The sequence below is a fragment of the Dermacentor albipictus genome, chromosome 5 (assembly GCF_038994185.2).
Source record: "Dermacentor albipictus isolate Rhodes 1998 colony chromosome 5, USDA_Dalb.pri_finalv2, whole genome shotgun sequence".
Classification (NCBI taxonomy): domain Eukaryota; kingdom Metazoa; phylum Arthropoda; class Arachnida; order Ixodida; family Ixodidae; genus Dermacentor; species Dermacentor albipictus.
Window position 1 is genome coordinate 161,390,833 of NC_091825.1, and position 20,642 is coordinate 161,411,474.

Sequence of the window (20,642 nt, forward strand, 5' to 3'; positions counted from 1 at the left end):
AGAACTGCCCGCGGGTATACCCGCGGGCTGCCAGAGCCAGCGAGAGCTCATGTTTTTTTTTGTGTGTTGCCCCGAAGCCACCGCGCGGCGTACTTCGGTGCGCGTGTGGTTTTCTCTAGCCGAGGGAATTTTCGCCTGGCAGAGTTTTTGACGCCTTCTGGCTAGCAGACGAGAAAACGAAAGAATGGTCGCTCACCGCCATCACTGTGAAGACTTGACGGATTACACCGTGTTCGCTTGAGCGCAACGTCTACGGAAAGTCTTGTCTCGCAGGCGTAAAATACCGAACACTATGCGTATGGTTCTCGGTGGACCAAGCATAGGAGACCAAGCATAATTCGCTGCGGCGCAGCGAACTGTCGCATGGTGACAGTTTGTTACTTCTTTTGCGGAAAGTAATCGGCCACGGCACGCTTCGGTTGCCGGATACTATTATTATCTTATTGTGATAGCAATTAAATGAAGACTCCAGGCGCATTCCTTCTGTCGCCGTCGCCCTCATGTTTCGTATGAAGTCTCAGGGCAATAACGTCGTGACCGCGCGCCGCATGCTGTATGTGCGAGTGAAAGAGTAGGGGGGCTGGAATAGGTGAGCCGACGATGGTGGCTCAGTCTTGAGTGCGCAAAGGAGAAAAGCGGGGAGCAAGCACGCCGCCTTCCGTCGCACGCGATGCATCGGATGGAGTGGATGGAATGGGGGCGGGATCCAGGATTCTGTGAATCTGCGAGGCATGCCCGTAGCACACAGGCACCTGTTATTTACAAAAGTGACACGCACATGTCAGGGTAAATGTTCTTTAATGCTCTCATACACTGGATTGAACATGGTTGCGTGACGTGATGGACAATTCAGAAGTTGAGCAGCGGGGTGCCGTGAATTTTTTGTCAGCTGAAGGTGTTTCCGAAGAGGAAATTATTCGCCGTATGGCTGCCGTGTACGTTGAACATTGCATTTCATTGGCCACTGTGGAGCATTGGAGCAAACGGTTGAAAAAGGACGTGAAAGTTGCAAGGACGATTCAAGACCGGGCCAAAGCCATCGTGCAATCACCCCCAACACAAGAGCAACAGTTGACGAGCTGATGAGACAAGAACGGAGGATAAACATCGATGAACTGGCAGAGGGTGTAAACATCAGTCGCGGTTCGGTTCACGCCATAATTCATGAACATCTCGATCATCGGCTCTTGTGTGCGCAATGGATGCCCAAGATTTTGAACCACTGCCAGAATACGGAGAAGTTCGGCGCTGCCTTTACTCATCTGAACCGGTATCACAATCAGGGTGACGACTTCTTGTCTGCGATTGTGATCGGGGATGAACCATGGTGCCATAACTACGAGCCTGAAACACAACGGCAAAGCTTAGAGTGGAAACATTCGAATTCACCGCCCCCAAAGAAAGCAAATGCCGTCATTTCCGCCGGAAAGGTGTAGTTTACTATTTTTTTTCGATCGTCAGGGGCCATTAATGATAGAATTTTCTAAAGCCGGAGAGACTATCAATTGTTTCCGATATTGTGAAACGCCGGATCGGCTGCGTGTCGCAATCAAGCACAAACGACGTGGAAAATTGAAGAATGGGGTCATCTTGTTCCACGACCTGGCTATGGCGTTGGGCTGCTGAGCACGAGGTCGCGGAATCGAATCCCGGCCACGGCGGCCGCATTTCGATGGGGGCGAAATGCGAAAACACCCGTGTGCTTAGATTTAGGTGCACGTTAAAGAACCCCAGGTGGTCGAAATTTCCGGAGTCCTCCACTACGGCGTGCCTCATGATCAGAAAGTGGTTTTTACACGTAAAACTGCATACTTTAATTTTTAATTTTTCCACAATGCCCGTCCCCACGTCGCTGATGTGGTTGATACAGAACTGGCAAAGTTCAAGTGGGAAACGCTGCAACATCCGCAATACAGCTGAGACCTGTCGCCTTGCGACTTCCACATTTTGGGGCAAATGAAAAAAAAAACAGCTTAAGGGAAACAGATTCGTGTCGGACGATGACGTGAAAGAGTCAGTTGCAGATTTGTTGAAGCAGCAACCTAAGGAGTTTTTTGAGACAGGAATCACCCGACTCGTTAGTCAATGGGATAAATGTCTAAATGGTCAAGGAGACTACATTTAAATTAAGTACCCCGTTTGTGATATATTTGCATTGGCTCACTTTCATTTGACTCACCTGCCGTGGTTGCTCAGCGGCTATGGTGTTGGGCTGCTGAGCACGAGGTTGCGGGATCGAATCCCGGCCATGGTGGCCGCATTTAGATGGGGGCGAAATGCGAAAACACCCGTGTGCTTAGATTTAGGTGCACGCTAGAAAACTCCAGGTGGTCGAAATTTCCGGAGTCCTCCACTAAGGCATGCCTCATAATCAGAAAGTGGTTTCTCTTTTTATCCCCCTTAAGCCTTCCCCCTGCGCAGGGTAACCAACCGGAACTACCTCTGGTTAACGTCGCTGCCTTTCTCTGCATTATTTTCTCTCTCTCTCTCTGGCACGTAAAACCCCATAATTTTTTTTTTACTTTCATTCGACTCATCCTCGTATATATTGCAGAACGGCTTTATATAGGTGCTCTCTGTTGGGACAATAATTTCGGTGCAATTACTCACGATACACGACCGGTGACAGCTGCTCCTGCGTAATACATTGGAATAAATGACAGCGTCATTGAGATTTTTCACTGGCCGTTGCATACGTACAAAAATGTAAAAAATGCTGTTGAATTACAATGTTTGTATAACATATTTGTCCTCAACTTGTTCATTTCTTGGCATTTACATTTTTCATATCAGTGGCATGCACTGCTTTGCTGATTTCGAACTGATATAGTTCTAAGGATTGTGTGATATTTTCTTTACTTTTTAAATAGACAAAAACATGGAAGCATTGATATAAGTTATTTTGAGCACAATTTCTGCCACATACGAGTACATCGTTTTATTAAAAAGTACATATATTACTTGTTTTGACAGTGCGTAGCGTTCAAGAACTCGTTTGCAGTATCTTTGACAATGGCAATGCAGTTATTATTCATTTATTTGATCTCTCGAGAAATTGTTTAAGAGGAAGCTGTAGCTCGGGCCCAACTCCGACGCGGCCTATTCAAGTAAATGTAAAACGCCGAACACTTTTCTGAGATAACCCCTGGATCACTTTTAATGGAATTTGTTGAATTTGAGAAAGTTAACTTCTAGTATCTTTTGGAAGCGGAAGTTTGATATAGGGCCTGAATTTTGTTTAAATTATATTGAAAAATTTGAAAGTGCGAAAAGATAGAAGCACGACGTTTACAAGCTAAACGTTCTTCATCAAAAACAGATATCGCGGTTCTTCAAAGGGGCATCTATTATAAGAGTCAACGCGGACAAATTCGGTATGTCAATTTGTATCTTACGTGAATTAGTTACGTGGTGCACAAGGGTTCTGCAAAAGCCGTATTTCGATAATGCTAAATTGTTTTAGATTCATTTGTAACATATCAATTTTGTCCGCTGTAGATGTACTATTAGGTGCGATTCACCATTTGTGATATTATTTTTCATTTTTGAGTTACAGAGTTTTAAACGTGATAGTTTCGTTTTCTGAAAATTTGAGATTTGTGCCAATTTTTAATAAAAAATTGACAACCTAAATGAAAAATTCAATACCAGAAGACAGTAGAATTTAAATTTTTCTTTTAAATGCAACAAACCTCATCAAGGTTTGTGCAGTGGTTGCCGAGAAAAACTAATTCACCTTCTACATGTATTTAGATAGGAGCATCCGAGATAAAGCTTCCTCTTAAGGAGGAGGCCAAGCTGCAACGTGAGCCCCCCCGAACGAAATTTCTGGCTACACCACTGGTGAGCGGTGTATGCTAAGGAATAGATTCGAGCGATAGGAATGCTTACAATATACCGTGTTGTTATTCTGGAAACGTTTATTTAAATCGAAAAATAAAGAAACTTTCCATGCGCCGGAAGTGGACCTATTAGTGCGGGCGAAGAAAAAAAGGAGGAGGCCGATTGAAAAAAAAAATTGGAGGACGCTTAAGCTTCGCCTTCAAGAGTGGAACGCAACAGCGTTCCTGTCGACCCGCCAAGGGGTGTAAGACAATGGGCCACAGGGCAGCCATCACTTACGAGGCGCCCTGCATCAAACGCGGTGAGCGTCGAGCCATAGGCTACCCAAGCACCGCGAGCGGCGCCACTGCTCCTGACGGGTAGCGCCATCTGTGGCAGAAAAAGTCGCAACTGGGAATATCCACTGCGCATTTCTGCTGCGCCGCGCTGCAGCCGCTCGCTTTTTTGTGCACGTGCAGGGCCCTCTCGTCGCTTTGCACGTGCGGCGCGTCACAATGTATCGCCTTCAGTGCGGCTTCAAAAAGATCGGCCAGCTATTTTTAGGAAAGCCAACTTGTAAAAAGGAGAAAAAGCTCGTCAGTCACGTAAACTCTGTGGAGCAGACAATCAACGGCAACGATGCACAGCTCAATGCAAAATGTATTTCATATCGTGTACGGCGTGTACCTCGAGGTGAGGGTCATTCTGTCATATGCTAAAAAATATTGATTGTCTATACACACTGCGAAATGAAGCCGCGCACTCTCGATGTTTTTTCGTTGTCGAATATGAAGCGTATGCTTTAGTTGTTTTGATATGGCAGCCTTACAGTTGTTGTCGTCTACTGTCGGAGTCGAACGTTTGCGGCGTGCGAAAAAAAAAATTGTACGGCCATGGCATCCCAATGAAAAGCCTGGGAAGATACAACACTTGTGCTTCGTCCGTTGGAGGATCACCCACTGACTTGGTGGCGAGGCAGCTGAAATTTAAGCACTGCGAAGCTAGTTGAACTGCTCACCTCGTTGATTTCGGCGGTTGCGTCATGCCTGCACTCGGGTTTTGTGAAAGTATCGGCTTTACAGGCGCATAAAACCTGCTGCGCGAACGCAGTTCAGTGTGAGTGATGCAGAATTAAAGGCGCGATATGGTATCGTGCGCGTTATGCGCTCGCGTAATTAGCGCGCTAGTGAACGCACACTCGAAACACTGTGCTGAATGTTTATTAGTAAACGTAAGCATATTATGTTGCCTTTATTTTCGCTTTATAGGGCAGCCTGGAGTATTGTGGCAGAGGTGCAAACTTGGAGTTAGTTTTGGAAATGCGCACCATGCCATGTTGCTGAATATTTGTAGAGGCAACTTTGGAAGGCAGCTGCATTTGAAAAGTAGTGGCAAATGGCTTCACTGTCTCGCCCTTATTTTCATTCTTTCATAGCTGCAGTGGTCGTGTCATGAAAAGAGGAATTCTTGCTTTCGAGAAGGAGATGCACCTGCAAAGCTGGCATCACGGCTCAGTGCAAGCACGCAGCTGCGGTGTGCATTTACGTCAACAATAAAGAAGTAAATTCATGCATCAGCCAGCCTCAGAAATGGGGCAAGCCAAGCGGGAAGCCAAAGAGACGCCTAGAACAAGATGTCTCGGACCTATTCCCAAATGAGTTATAAAAACATTCATGCTGTAGAATGCACTGCTTCAGTGAAGTAACTGTGCCAGTACTGAAGGTACGAGAATTAGGGGCTCGTTACGACACACCCGCCCACGACACAGCAGTACTTCGGACCGCGCTTTCGCTTCGGTGGGGCCGCTTTTGCCATTGTGGAAAGTCAACTTCGCGCAAGAAGCCTTTTGACAACGTTCCCAGCTGGCGGCGCGACGCGCCAGTGCCCCGGCTCGACTGAATAGCGCGGGCGCGCACGTGCAGTGGCCGCCTGCAAACTGGTTGCGCCTGGCGGCGCGGGCGCCGTCTATCCCCAGTTTTGCACTGCTCGCTCGCTGGGGCAGCAGTGCGCGCTGTCGTCGCGCGCCCAAACTTGAGCTTGGGTTCCCTATATGGTCGAGCAACGCGGCGTGCGGCGCAGCAACGAAACGTGCGCCTGAGCAAGCGGAACGAACCCAAGAACTCGCTATCTCGAAGGGGGAAATGATGCACGCCAGCCAAACGTTGTGATCGGCACGGGCAGAGAGATAGACAGATAGTGATCTAAAGAAAGGAAGGACGCTTGATTCTGTAGAGGGAGCAAGGCGAAGCGTTGTCAGGGGAGAGAGAGTCCGGGAGCTACCCGCCTCGCACAGCTCCAATGCGCGCGTGGCGCGCCATCTGTCGGGGCAGCGCTGTACACGGAGAGGAGGGGGTCTTCTGTGTTTGCCGCAAGATGGCTCTGCGTGTGCGGAAAGCGCAGAAGAAATGCAGCGGAAACGCACTTCGCTACCCGTGTAATTGCGACTTCTGTAAGTTACGTGTTCATAATTACCGATATACACCACAGTATAACCTTCCACGGCTTGTTTCGAAGGCAACACCGCATTCACTAGAGGCGCGTTTGTACTGCTTGGAAGCATCGAACTCACAGTAAACTGCTTACTTTGTAAAAAGCCAGAGACCATTGAACACGTTTTCATCGATTGCTGGGATGCAATATGTCATTGGGATGTCTTACAACGTACACTTAAAAAAGAACTACCGATTACACCTCTTGGTATTCGATATTTGCCAACCGATAACGAAGGAGGAGTTCCGTACGATATGTTTATGCTCCTTGGCCTCCACAGTCTGTGGAAAACGAGAATGGCAGTGCGACACTCCGATGTCGATGCCCGTCCGGCGAGAATAAACTTCATCGAAAGTGTCGCGTATATTCGGGAAATATATCGTGCCCAAAGTGAGCCTCCCGAGTGGGTGGCTATTCTTGATGAACTGATCAAGCTGAAGCGATTTTAATATATAATGTTAGCCAAAGTGTGGTTGACATGTTTTAGCGTTTGAATGTGTTCTTGGTTTGTGCTGCAAACAGGCAATAAAGAAAAAAAAAACTCGTGGCTGAGTGGTAGCGTCTCCGTCTCACACTCCGGAGACCCTCTCACACTCCGGAGACTCCGGAGACCCCACCCAGCCCATCTTGGAAGTTGCTTTTTATTTATGACGTGCCTGCCGTGATTTATCGCTCACGGTCAATGCCGCGGACGCCGACGCCGACGACACCGGCTTTTCTGCGACACGAGCTCCTTAACGCTATCGCGTTAAAAATGCCGCCCGTGTTTGTGTGGCCTCAAAAAAAGAGCAACAAATAGAAAGTGAGGCGCCATCAGGAGGACGGCGCCAGTCGTCGAAGACCAGAAATCGAGGGGAATCGGCCTTCTCTGGTACTCTGCTAGCACCGCCATAGATAACGGGAATAATCCAGCAGCTGGCTGAAGGCGCATCGTGGATGGTGTGAACGCTGGGTGTCCATGACGACGCGCCGCAGTGCGTGGCTTCTGCATGGGCGAACCTCCCAGGCAGAGACGTAGGATCCTCCGGAAGAAGGTGCTGGAGCGCGGCAGCCGCCTCCGCCAGGACAGTGTCGATGGGGTTAGGGATGCCCGGTGCGTGCGGCCGAGTCTCTGAGGGGCAGTAAATAAGGTCCTGTGCCAGAGGGTCAGCGACCCCAGCGGGACCTGGCATTCATGCAAGACGGACAGTATGGCCAGCGTCGTCGGCGATTCGTATGGGGGGGTGTGCGGAGTACATAGCACCGTGCCGCTAGTTCAGCCAGACGCAGGCTCTAATGGAGGCCTGCAAATTCATGCAAATAGTGTGCTAAACGAAGGCAGTAAAATGAGGCTAGTGGACGGCGTCGCATGCAGGCTGATATCGCAGCCAGTTCGACCGTTAACGGACCGTTAAAGGCTGAGCGGTAGGAGGAGTGGGCCGGAGTGCTATAAAGCTTCAACTAGTACGCTGTGGCTGAAGCTTCCTCACTCTGGGCGGCGTTGATGTCGACAGCGTGATGTGAGGACAAGCGCAGTAAGATGCTGCTTCATACCCCCTTTCGTAGGACAATTGCCACTCTGTGTGGTCGACGTTCAAGTTGCGGGGAATAGGCCAAATCCTTCGTCAGGGACGTTCTCGTGTATCGGAGAAAGAGGCCAAAATCGTTGTAAGGAGTGGTTTATGAAGAAGCGAGAGGATCGATGCTGCGACCGGATGTCGAGGTTCGTAGTCGGAGCTGACGCGAATGTTTCGTAGCCTCGGGTTTTGCATCGATCGAATTTGTCTGGACCATTCGGGCGAGGTAGTCCAAGGCTGTGAAACGAAACGCGGAAGGCGGGTGAGAACCCTCATGGCTTCATGGTTGAGTGATTGAAGCTTTTTTTTTCCCATTGCTTTTGGGTCACATCGTAGAAGTTAGAGCCGTACACAACATGCGAGTTCACTAGAGCAGTCGCGAAATGGTGGACAGTTCGCTCTTCATTACCGCCCCAGTTTTTGGACGCCATCTGCCAAGTTAGGTGGAGTATGTCGGTACCAGGCCCGATTGATGTTGCGAAGCCATTTGTGGCACCCGCATCTGCATCGATGTAGATGCTTAGAGCCGGAACACTCTTTAGACGGGACGTCTGTTCGCCATCGAAGGTGAACAGGAATTGCGAAGCAGAACACGCTGCTTTCGCGCCCAGGGCTACTTGGTTTCTTTAACCGAAAGGAGCGAGTCCGACCTTCTTTAGAAATGTGGCTATGGTGTCGAGTCTAACTTGAATGACATCGGATTGGTTCATATTGTGACGTCGGCCCCATACACGGTGAAGTTTATTTATCACAGCTAGTCGGATACAACTTTAGAAAAAATGGGGTGTTTACTCCTCCGAGGCGTAGGCACACGAGCACCCACCAATGGGCGCGCACTCTGGACTAGCGTCATCAGCAGGACGATATCGGTGAGCCCGCCAACGGAGAAGATGGCCGCCCGGCCGCGCTTCGAATTGGGCGAGGTCGCGTCAGCGGTGTGCTTCAGCCCCTCGTCAGAGTGAATTCCAGAACTGTTTGTGATGGTCTATCATGCCGGAAATATTACTACGAGCTTACGATGCGGCATTTGTGCCGCGTGCGTTTATTCTGAGCCGTGATCCGGCGAAGGAACATTGCAGCGAGCATCGCTGGCGCTGCGCTACGCTTTGCCTGAAAACAGAATCCCGCGGCGACCGCTACGAACACACATCCTGTGTGTTTGTTCCATGTTGTTTTATTTCGCTCCCGAGTGACGTTACGACGAGAAAAGCTTTCCAAAGACTGGAGCCTACTGTTAGCAGCGGGTGTGTTGGTGTACTGTGTCGCTGCGTTTTTCGTCGGACGGGGTAAAGTTATGGAGCAAAACCATTCTCAGGAGAGATCAGAAAAGTGTGCGCGCATGAAACAAACCTACGAGTGTCTCAACGGAAAATATTTGCAGAAGAAGCCTTCAACGCAAAGATTTGTCGCCGTCAGCTTAGCGTGAACGATCATTGTCAGCAGTGAGATAGCCGAGCGTCTAGCGACGGTGTTCGAGCGTTGTGTAGCACCGTCGATTGATTGCTGTCCACCAGTGCTCACTGCACGCGCAAGCTGTAGCATGCGTGCTGTGAAATTGTGAAAACACAAAACCAAAAAATATAAATTTTATGCTATTTAAAACCAAGAGGATTTATTTAAAGCGATGAATGAAGCATTTTTGTACCTTCCTGCCTCGACCGTATTCTCGCCCCAGGTTTGTAATAGTTGCGATAAATGCATTGTTTTATATAAGTACTTTTTCAATAGCAACTGATTCATTTCAAGCTTGGAAAATGAGTAGTAGATACGCCGTGTACATGTAAACACGCGCAAAAGCCATGCAGAGCTGCTCTTTCTACTTTTGTGACTTGCAATGAAGCTAAAGAGCAGACGACGGGCAGCGTTGTGGAAGGCACGGGGTTATTTTTCTGTCGCTATCTGGCATGTGTTGCAGCACATGCAAGCTCTACTAAACCAGTCATCAAAATACAAAAGTCTTCCGAGAATTACGCGTTTTAGGAGCACGATTTTTCGAGTGGGGCTGTGTTAGTCGCGGAGGAAATCGGCTGTCGCGCTTCGGTCATCTGGGCGGGGCCTCCCCTTTTTTCTAAAGTTGTATCCGACTATAGGCGTAACAGAGTGGTGCCATATTGCCAGAATTAATTATCCGGAAAGCCTCGTGGCACTACACCACTTGTGATTTCCAAGTGGCTGTCAGTAAAGCGGCAATTAATTGGAATCACAGAGGAGGCCGTGTATGTATGCCCAGAGTTTGCCTGCAATACCAAAGTCAGCTGCGGAAGCTAGGATCACGAGGTGAGAGACGAAGTTAAACGCCTTGCCTATGTGCACCATAGCCACTGGCTTCTCTTTCAAGTGATATGTCGCGTGCCTATAATGTCAAGCGAGAGTACTTTCCAAACTATATTATGTGCGGTGTCGATGTAGGAAGCCAGTTCAGTAGGCATCGAGGATGTTGTTGCTTTCGACTACCAGTGAAGGCGAGTCAGAGCCATTTTAATGCGATTAGCATTCTCAGCCTACTCCGCCCACTTTTAATCTAGCTGCTGAAACGTCGCTCTCGCTTGCGAAACGAAACGGGTCCGACTGATAAAAGTTAGAGCACGCGCTCTTGTAGCTGACAATAATAAGTTATGCTTTACGCCTGAAAAAAGTCTGTGCAATCGCGCACTAGTTCATTCCCAGTCAGATATGCTGAAGCCAAATTCTACAATGCCCGGCAAGACAAAACTGGCTGCGGCTATAGGAGGCAGAGTCCAGTGGATCGTTCTTTCTTGCGTCCGAAAGGGTGCGCGCTGTTATGGCGCTGTATTAATGCGGCGAGCTGTCTCAGCCTACTTCCGTCGCTATGCAGATTGTACATAGAGATGTCTTCCGCAGTACGGTTTGTCGCTACAGTGCTTGAATGCTAATCGCATTAACGTCGACAGCCATCGTGGAATGGGTCCTCTCTGTTTCTAGGGGCTTTCCGACGTGAGAGGTCAGTAATATAGGTCAAGGGTTGCTCAGAACTGAAGGTGAGATTTTAGAATGCACCAGGCTCGGACTGCCTTACATACGACACCACGCCTCGCAACCTCGTCGACCTTCGACGAACTTCTTGCTCTCTTTAACCAGGTCTGGGGCAGGTGGAAGCTGCCTGATTCATGTAAGCTATTCGCGGTCATTAGACCGCAAGTGTGCAAAAGAAACTAGCAAAAAAGAAAGAAGTAAGGAAAGAAAGACAAAAGTAGAATAAGGAATAGATGTGATTGAAAGAAATCTATAGATAAATACGGCCGAGAATGTGTAGGCATTCACTAGTGACACCCCAAGAAAGCGCAGTCATGTAACACTAGACATATTGTCGTCTGTCTAAACGTTAAAATAAAAAAAAAATGCACGTACAATTTGCAACCTTCTTCTCTGAACATGCAATGCGCGTCAGCGCATACAGTTAGTTTATAAGTTAAACATTCAATGCTTCGAAATCGACTCAACTAAAGAAAAGACACTGATGAGGAACCATAATATAAAGATTAGATGCCGCTGCTTTGTACAAAGTGGTTGTACACTTTTGATTCCGCGGATTTTAAAAAGGGTATAGAAAGTGGTTGCAGTGTGTTGATATTCTTCGCACAAATTACATGCGTGCCATGTGCATGTCGCATAAAGTGCCAAGATAGCCAAACAGCCGTCGACAAATCGCCTTATAAAGGTGGCCCGCTGTTGGAACCTCGCTGTCTCACGGGAGTCGTGAACGTCTCAATGTTGACATCATCGTATACAGTGGTGAGAAGTCGTACAGTCATGGGAAATATAAAGAGGAGTACTGCATTCTTTTTCGAGTAACGATTGCTCGTGATATCTGTATTTGAACGTGACGCGTTACTAAGTAGCGGGTAACTCTCCCGTCTAACATGTACTGGCATTGAGCACATTTATGCATGGCAACTGTGCTTAGCCTTTGCAACCTTTTGAAGGCAACTTCGCTGTTCTCATACAGGTTATTCAAGGAGATACATATATGTTCAAGCCTACTGTTTGCGCTTTGATAGCATTTCAGGATGTAACGCTAGCGTTCACTGAACTGCGTCGGTCCTGAACGATTAGTTCTTGAGTGCTTGTAACTATAGCTAGGCGCGTTTTTAACCGGTTCGTTCGCTCTTCTTTTTTTTTCAGACGGAAGAAAGAGGAAGAAGCTGATAGAAGTACGCGCATTCTATAATGAAACGTAGCAAGGGCAACAAGCAGGACAACGAAAGCGAGGTCAGTCTACCAAATAAGAACGGTTCTTCTCATTTGAAAGCTGATTTTGAAACTGCAGCGCACAAACAACGAACTAATGGAGTTTACACAGAAGCAGCAGGCGTATGCGGCTTAGCGCGTGTACTAGTTGTGAATTAGGGTGATCTATCCGGAATAGGATTGCCAGAGGCTCCAGATGCCAGTCGGAGGAAGCACACGCCACACAAACGGCGGATCGCTTTCCGCAGCAGTAAGAGCGAAGGCAGAGGGGGAGCTTCTGGTGGTACTCGATTGAACGCTGTCGCGTCACATGGCACCACGGCGCGCGAGCCAGACAAAAAAGCTACTGAAGCGACCACTACAGCGGCCGTCGCTTCCAAGACAGCCCTACGCGAGCAGAGCAAGTTAGCAGCACCATGAAAAAGCTGCTGTCACTGCATGTATTTTGACTCGAAAGAACTCAATGGGCCGCAAACGAAATTAAGCAACCGTTGTCGCTTCGTCATCATCGTTGTGAGTTCACAAAGCACGATCGCGAAATCGAATGGCAGCTGCAAGCTGCACAGCGCTCACGTCGTCGGTAAGAGCTTTTGGGTGCGCTCCCAAGTGGGGCTTCGTCGATCTGAAAGAACCAACTGAATGTAGCCGTAGCGCCCTTTTTCGACCACCAGCACTAGATTCATGATTCGTCTATAGCGCTCCGAAACGACCACTCAAAGATACCACATGAAACAGCGTTAACGACACTGCGTATGCGTACAACTCGAACTTGCGTAGGCTACATTGCACTCGATCGTTTGGGTTCTCTGGAGCACAGAGCTGACACCGTCCGCCAACTTAGGGTGTCATATTTCTAAAGCTAACCGTATAGTGGCTTAGGGAACACAGAGTAAAGAAAGAAGTATGGGCGCTTGCACCCGTCCTTAAGATTTCATACGAATGCCACATTAATGCGCTAGTATTCCCGACACACAAACCAACTACAGAGTTCTCTTGAAGCCCTGGTGACACTTTTCATTTGAGGGTGAAGAGAACATGCATGGTTTGCACTTTTGGAATGACAGAGAAGGCTTGGTAATTAGGCCAGTAAAAACGCGAGACGGAAACACTGGCGGCGACACTTCCCATATACGTGCCGTCGCTGTGACGTCGTGGATTTTGTTTGTCAACAAAGAAACACAGTACACCGTATAACCTGGTACAACAAAAACAGCCTAGCAAGTGACGACACCTTTTTTTTTTGTCAGAACAACTGAAATACAAGAAAGAAAGTTTTAATTAAGTGCCGTTACGCTCAAGTACCGCCGCTGAGGCTACGATGCGAAATTCGAAAAAGGGATGCTTGGAACGGTTCGGTGGTACTCTATCACGCACCGAGCAATCACTCCGCGATGCACAATGCGGTTCGGTGCAGTCAGGTCACATCATGCCCGCTCCGCGCGAAATGTGTCGGCGATGCGGCCCGTCGTGCAAGTCCCCCCAAGGAATCGCGAAGCCATGCCACAAACACGCTTTGAACTACGGCTTGAAAATTACGCATTAGGCACTGGAGCAATCAAGGCTTCATAGCGCAGTTATCAGGTAGACAGCTGCTTAATAAAGCAAAGCGAGACAAAGTATTACGTCAGCAGTCCTTTAAGACGCGACTGCCTCGCTGTGGAAACTTTTGTTGCTACTATGAAAGTGTCGGGGCTATCCCTTCTGAGCCTCATCAGGCTGCCGCTACAACGAATGTTGTCTATTTTGCAGGACGAGATCTTGGACGATGACGACGATGGCAGTCGACCGCCGCCCATAAAGGTCAAGAACATCCGAGTAGATGTGGACATACCGAGAAGGAAAGTGGTAGAGACACCACCAAAGCTGGCATCGGTGCAAGTCCGCACGCCCAACGTCGAAATCCTAGTCCAGAAGCCGCCTTCTATATGGTCAAGACTGCGGGGTATTTACTCGGCAGCGGAGCCTGCCAATGTCAAGGCGCGCGACGAAACCCCGGTAGACCCGAAGGTCCCTCTTGCCGAAGTGGGGCAAGAGTCACCACTGCTAAGAGCCGGGGCCACTAACGATACCCGCCCTGCTGCAGAGCAACAAAGGCCGCAGGCTCTTGCGAGCCGTGCCGATAGTGAAGTCAAAACGAGCAGCTCTGAATCGGGCACAGAAGAGCTTTCCGACGAAAGGCACACGGTTTCCGCAACAGAAGATTCGTTGAATGGCTACCAACCAGCATCTTCAGCCAGCAGATCCCCGAAAGTAAGCATGCACGCCGTCGAGTCTGGGGGACGTCGCCGTGAAGCCATGATTAGAGCGCAAACAGATGCAGACAGCACAGCCGCTGTGCGCATTGTTGTCAATTCCGACAAGCACCTGAACTGCCGCTCTTATGGTACGTGCAGGAGACTCAAGGATGAGAGCAATTATCTCGGCCTGAGCATCTTCAACGCTCTGCCAGAAGACCAGAATGTGTGTCTCTCCATTTACGGAATCTCATTCCTCGTTTCTCTCATCGATCTTCATGCAAACGACTCAAAAGCCAGTTTCAGGGAAACGTTGAAGTTCGGTGCTCTAGTGCCCAAGGAAGGCGGCCGTTTGGCTTGCTCTTGCAAGGAGGTGGTAACGACACTGAGACGAAGGGCTGCAGCAGACACAGGTGAAGTAACTGTGAACTCCGAATCGTACTTCCGCCCATTCGCCACGATTAACCAGCAGGACAGAGGGAAATCTTCAACAGAGAACGCCACAAGCCACATCATGACTGCGGAAATCTTTAGAACCTTCACCGAAGATCCGGCCTGCACAGTCTGCAATGAAGTGCTCTTTAACACAGCCTGCTTTGAAAACTTGTGGAAATGCCCCTTCAGCAAAAAATCCACATACACAGGCAGCTTCTTCAATCAATGGACGGACAAGGTAAGCCCCAAGCAGTGAGCGAGCGAAGAAAGGAAAGAAAAATGGGTGATATGGCATCTCCACTATATACGGGGAGGGCCGTTCTGGAATGCTCTCTTCTCTGTAACAGCCTTGAAGAGATTTAATGAGTGAGGAGAGAGTGAACCAAAAGGCTCGATTTTTGGTAATGACAGCTATATGAAGTCAAGGAAAGCGCAGATGCTATTAGATCACGGTTTTTAATTGAAATGTAAAAACAAAAAGGAAAATGGACATAAACATTAACGCAAAAAAGAAACAAAAAAAGCCGCCAGATCTCAAGCCCCCTGGGAATCGATGTTATGCGAAGTAGTGTGCGGGGAGCCTACCAAGTTAACGAAACGACCATGAGAGTACAAGACGTAGGCGACTGTTTCATGAACTACATGACACGCATGTCATGACATTCATGCCATGACCGATCATTTATGTTCGTCATACATTTTCGTCATACTATGCCAATTTTGGTACGTACCAATCTAACGAAACGACCATGAGAGCACCAAAACGTAGGCGGCTAGATCGATAGATAAGTACTGACAAAGTGGCAAATGTTTGCCAAGAAATTCTTTGCATTTAAAAGAACCTACCGCCGGTGGGAGCCGAACTCGCATCTGGCCCTGGCAGTGCTAGTCATTGCCACTCGACGCCCGAGCGGCGCTGGCTAGCAGTGTCAGTGCCAGATCCATAGTACACATACACAAGTACCGAGCAAGTGAACACGAGGGCGGCCGCCCGCGTAGCTCAACTGGCAGAGCGTCTCACGCGTTATGCTAATGCTTGGAAGATGTGGGTTCGTCTCCCACCAGCGGCAGGTTGACCGCTACATACGAAGCATTTCTTGGCGAACGTTTGACACTTGACAGTATCTATATATCTGTCTATCTATTAGCCGCCTACGTCTTGGTGCTCCCATGGTCGTTTCATTAACTTGGCGTGTAACAACATCGGCACAGTATGACAAGAGTGTATGACGAACATAAATGGCTATAACATGAATATCATGATATGCGTGCCATGTAGGTCATGAAACAACCACCTACGTCTTGGTACTCTCATGATACTATCGTTACATGGTAGGTACCAAAATTGGTATAGTGTAACAAGAGTGCATGGCGAACGTAAATGATAGGTCATGACGTGCGTATCATGTAGGTCATGAACCAGTCGCCTACGTCTTGGTGCTCTCATGGTGGTTTGCTTAACTTGGTAAGCTCCCCGCACACACGACATCGATTCGCATAACCCACAGGGCGTGGGATCTGCCGGCTTTTTTGCGATAATTATGTGAACACTCCAGGCGCATTTTTGCCGTCGTCGCGATGTTCGGTATAAAGTACGAAGGCGATAACACCGTCGCCGCGCGTCGTATGCTGTATGTGCGAGTGAAAGCTTGCGAGGGTCAGCCGACGATCGCGGCTCAATCGCGCGCGCGCAGAAGTAGAAAGCAGGGAGGAAGCGCACCGCATTCCGTCGCGCGCGAGGCACCGGGGAGGGCAAGGAGGGATGGGGGGCGTTCTACTCCGGCGGCTGCTGCGTAACGGCGCGCGGGCGCTCGTATCTTGAAGGCGACTCGCGATGTGTACAAAGTGCGCCGAGCGCTGGCTTCGTATGCGCTGCGCTTTCGACGCTTCGTTCGCGTTGAAGCGGGACGCAGCACGAAGGCCAATTCGCTCGATGCTGCTGCCGCGCTTCTTTACTTCAGCGTTTTGACAGCGAGTTTCCGCGGTCATCGAGCGGGATGTGTTCATGTTTACCTGTGCGCGCGTGTCACCGTGATTTTTACTGTGTTAGCGAATGTTTACAAGTTTACACAGCCGATAAATATGCTATCATTACTTCGTATAGCTGTCTGCTAATTTGCTATCGCAATCGATGCTTCGCCTTTCGGGCCAAACTGCGACGTTTTTGTTCGTTTTCCTTATTATTTCTACAGTTCAATTAAAGATTTTCGTTTATTTGTTTCCAGTAGCTCAAAGGCCCCTGGTTAGTGGTTGTAGGTGAGGGCCGTGGGCAACAGTTTGGTAGAGCAGAAGATGTATAATGCCTTCCTTGAAGTGGTTGGAGCTCGTGTTGTACACGACGTTGTCAGGAAGACTATTTCAGTCTTTCGACGTGTGCGCGAAAAAAAAAAAAGCTGGATGAGTAGCGCTCCGGGCTTGGGGCTGGTCTACGGCTTTATCGTAGTTGAGCCGGCTACAATGACGATGAGCTGGGGTAATTGCAGATTGACGAGGAGATGTGTGATAAAAGTTATGAGACAGAGAGTCAGTCGAGCGACTTTGCGACGAAGTGCAAGCTTGTTGAGAATAATAAAATACGGGGCTTTAGATTTGTCATTTTGCTATTGTATGAGTAGTTGGAGAGGATAAACGTAGGAGGTTTTTGAAGAAATTCTGGTGTATTTATCAGCTTAAATTAATTAGGGTCCCATGTAACTGAACAAACTCCTTTCGGTTGGTTAGAAAACATTGGATTCAGTTTAGAACGAGTGGGTGAAAGGTAAGACGCGAAAGTTTTATGCGGAGTTTATGTCATAACAAACAACGCTTTGCACTTAGCAAGAAAGGCCTTTCAGAAATCGTGTTGGTTTTGGGGGGGATAGCTGACAAAAAAGTTTTGCTACGTGTGAGTAAAATATATGTTCCATTAGTTTACAACACACGCAGGTAAGTGAGATGGGTCGGTAACTATTGGAGGAAAAAGAAATGCCTTGTTTTTTTTTGGGGGGGGGGGGGGGATAGGAATGATCTTTCCCAAATGTAAACATCATTCCCCGTGACACCACTCCAGTTGACAAGGACTGCTGGAAAATGTGTTGTAGGATGACACCACATACGTGTTTCGTGCTTTTCAGTGTGTTGCAGTTTATATTTCCGACTGCGGCAGATGAAGATAATTTCAGATGTACAATAGCCTTCGCAATACCATTGGCATCGATTATAAGTTTTAATAAATTAAATTATGGGGTTTTACGTGCCAAAACCACTTTCTGATAATGAGGCACGCCGTAGTGGAGGACTCCGGACATTTCGACCACCTGGGGTTCTTTAACGTGCACCTAAATCTAAGTACACGGGTGTTTTCGCATTTCTCCCCCATCGAAATGCGGCCGCTGTGGCCGGGATTCGATCCCGCGACCTTGTGCTCGGCAGCCTAACACCATAGCCACTGAGCAACCACGGCGGGTGATTATAAGTTTTGACATGCAGGAATGATAAAAAAATGGAGTGTAGGGCAGGGTATTGCCAGGTTCATCGATGAGAACGGAACAAAAGGGTGTGTTCAGCACTTCGGATACGTATTTGCTTATGTTTTTCTTGGGCTCATTGTCTGTTGGCTTCGTATAGTTGAACAGATTTAGCGGTTATGAATGACCAGAAGGGCCCGGAAATGTCTCACACACTTGTGCGCGCATCCTGAATTTGCACGATGCACACTACTTTCGGAATAACATTGGCATTCGCTCTAACTTTAATTTTCCCGTTCTTCCTCTAACTGATTGCCTGACTGATTGCTTTCTGCTCATTGATTTAGCACCTTGTAAAACAGCACAAAAACTTTGGATGACCGCTCGGCTTACCCGTCTTAGAGCAAAGAAAAACTATTTGCTAAATTTATCAACTTTAAAAAAACAATACTTCTTGCCAATTTCAAATATCTAAGGAACAAAATAAACGCTGATATCCGGTCTGCTGGGAATGCTAACGATGACTTACTTAACGCAGCACTTTAACGTAAACTAAAAGATAAAGGAAGATGTACCCGAATCAACTACTAAATGTAAATACTAGCTAGAGAATATCAATCTTAACCATAGAAGGATAAGAACTAAGCGATCCCAGTTAAGCCGCTTTTTCAATAAATTATCTTGCCAGGTCAGTGACGGCCTTTACATTCCTGTAATTGTTTTTGTTTTCCGCCAATTACAAGTTCTTATTAAGCTTTAAATATTTGCTGTAGGGCACATGTGGCACTTGTTAAAGTTAGGCTGAACAGCAGTGATATCATGTCTGCCTGGCAGGAATCCCAGCGGCACTTTCGTCTCATGCGTTCCAAAGCGTGTTCAAAAGTGCATTAGCCTTGCAGTTACAATGCTTGACGCACGCTTTCGGGAAACGATGGTGTAGTGCTTCGTAGCGCCCTTTACTCAATGCCGGATATTTCTTAAGTTGCGATCGATCTCTGCTAAGTAAACATGACTTCACTGCTGCTCGATTTCAATACAGCTGATGCACTAAAGAGAATAATCAGAACGTTAACTAGAAAATATATTTAGTTAGCTACCTGGACGTTCAATTACACGCGCACGTCATTCTTGCCTCTTAAATGCGTCTGAAAGGGCAGAACAACTTCATCTGCGCAAGTGTTGAAGCTCGGACGAGCTGCTAATGCTTAATTTCGGTGGTGTTCACAGCGAACACATAATACTAAGGAAATTAGAAAGCTCCCTGGCTTCTAGAAACGAGGTGCACACCTTTGGCGACACCGTATTTCATGACAACGCGACAGACATACAAAGCCTTGAACCCGATATTGTAGTCAGCACTCTTCCTCTCGGACTATCACTTATTTCTTTAAGTGTGTGCTTCTGTCACAGGCGATTTTCCAAAAATATTTTCCTACTTATAATATATGGAGGTGTTTGTCGCAACTCTTCCCTTATCGAAATTCCCTGTTTGAGGGCCAGGCTTAAATCTTCTTGCCGAAAATGCAATACGTGGCCTTCCTACAAAAGAAGACAAAGACAATACTCACTCGCTTTCGCTAATCGGACATTAAGCTGTGCTTCGCAGCTCGAGCACTCCTGTCGCTGACTTAAGTAGAAGGGCATTAATCTGCCGAGCTGGGATGGGCGGGACTGCGCGAGTATGCGAACTTTAAGCACAAAATGCTTTTAGCTATCGTTGTCAGCAACCTTCAAGAGACCTTGAGCTAAAATGCAGAGCCGTTATCCGGTCACTCAAGGCGAGAATGGGACGAGAACATCCGGGCATCGTCCGGAGAGCAAAACGAGAGCATCCGTTCATTCACTCATTATGCTGTTCAAGGTCTTAATTTAAAATTAAATTATGGGGTTTTACGTGCCAAAACCACTTTCTGATTATGAGGCACGCCGTAGTGGAGGGCTCCGGAAATTTCGACCCCCTGGGGTTCTTTAACGTGCACCTAAATCTAAGCACATGGGTGTTTTCGCATTTCGCCCCCATCGAAATGCGGCCGCCGTGCCCGGGATTCGATCCCGCGACCGCGGGCTCAGCAGCCTAACAGCATAGCCACTGAGCAACCACGGCGGGTGTTCAAGGTCTTCAAATAGAGTTATGAGAAACCCCTCTAGGGGAGGGTATCGGAACCCGCGACCTTATGCTTTTCAATAGAACGGTGTAGCCAGCCACTGATCCACCACGACGGATAAATAACATTGTATAGGAATAAACCAGGTGAAGCTTACTGCAAGAAGAAAGTAAAACTAGTTGACTCGTTTTCTTGAGTTGGCAATTCAGGCGCGGTAGGAAAAAATGTTTTAAATCTTTTTTGGACAGGAATGATGATCGGTGGCAGCTAAGCAACCTCTTGCATGTTTGATTAGCGAGCGCGCAGACTGGTTCCCGTCGGCATGTATTAGACAGCTATGGCATC

General features: G+C 48.0%; 1 protein-coding gene across 2 annotated transcripts in view; it reads left to right on the forward strand.

Moving 5' to 3' along the window:
• Positions 1-20,642, forward strand: part of LOC135916359 (plasminogen activator inhibitor 1-like) — a 44,925-nt gene that overhangs the window by 9,057 nt on the left and 15,226 nt on the right. For both annotated transcript variants that reach the window (XM_065449723.2, XM_065449724.2), the window contains 2 exons: positions 12,012-12,098; positions 13,827-14,984. In XM_065449723.2, coding sequence (XP_065305795.2) covers positions 12,057-12,098; positions 13,827-14,984 — 1,200 coding nt within the window. In that variant the 5' untranslated portion in view covers positions 12,012-12,056. The remainder of the gene's footprint in view (positions 1-12,011; positions 12,099-13,826; positions 14,985-20,642) is intronic.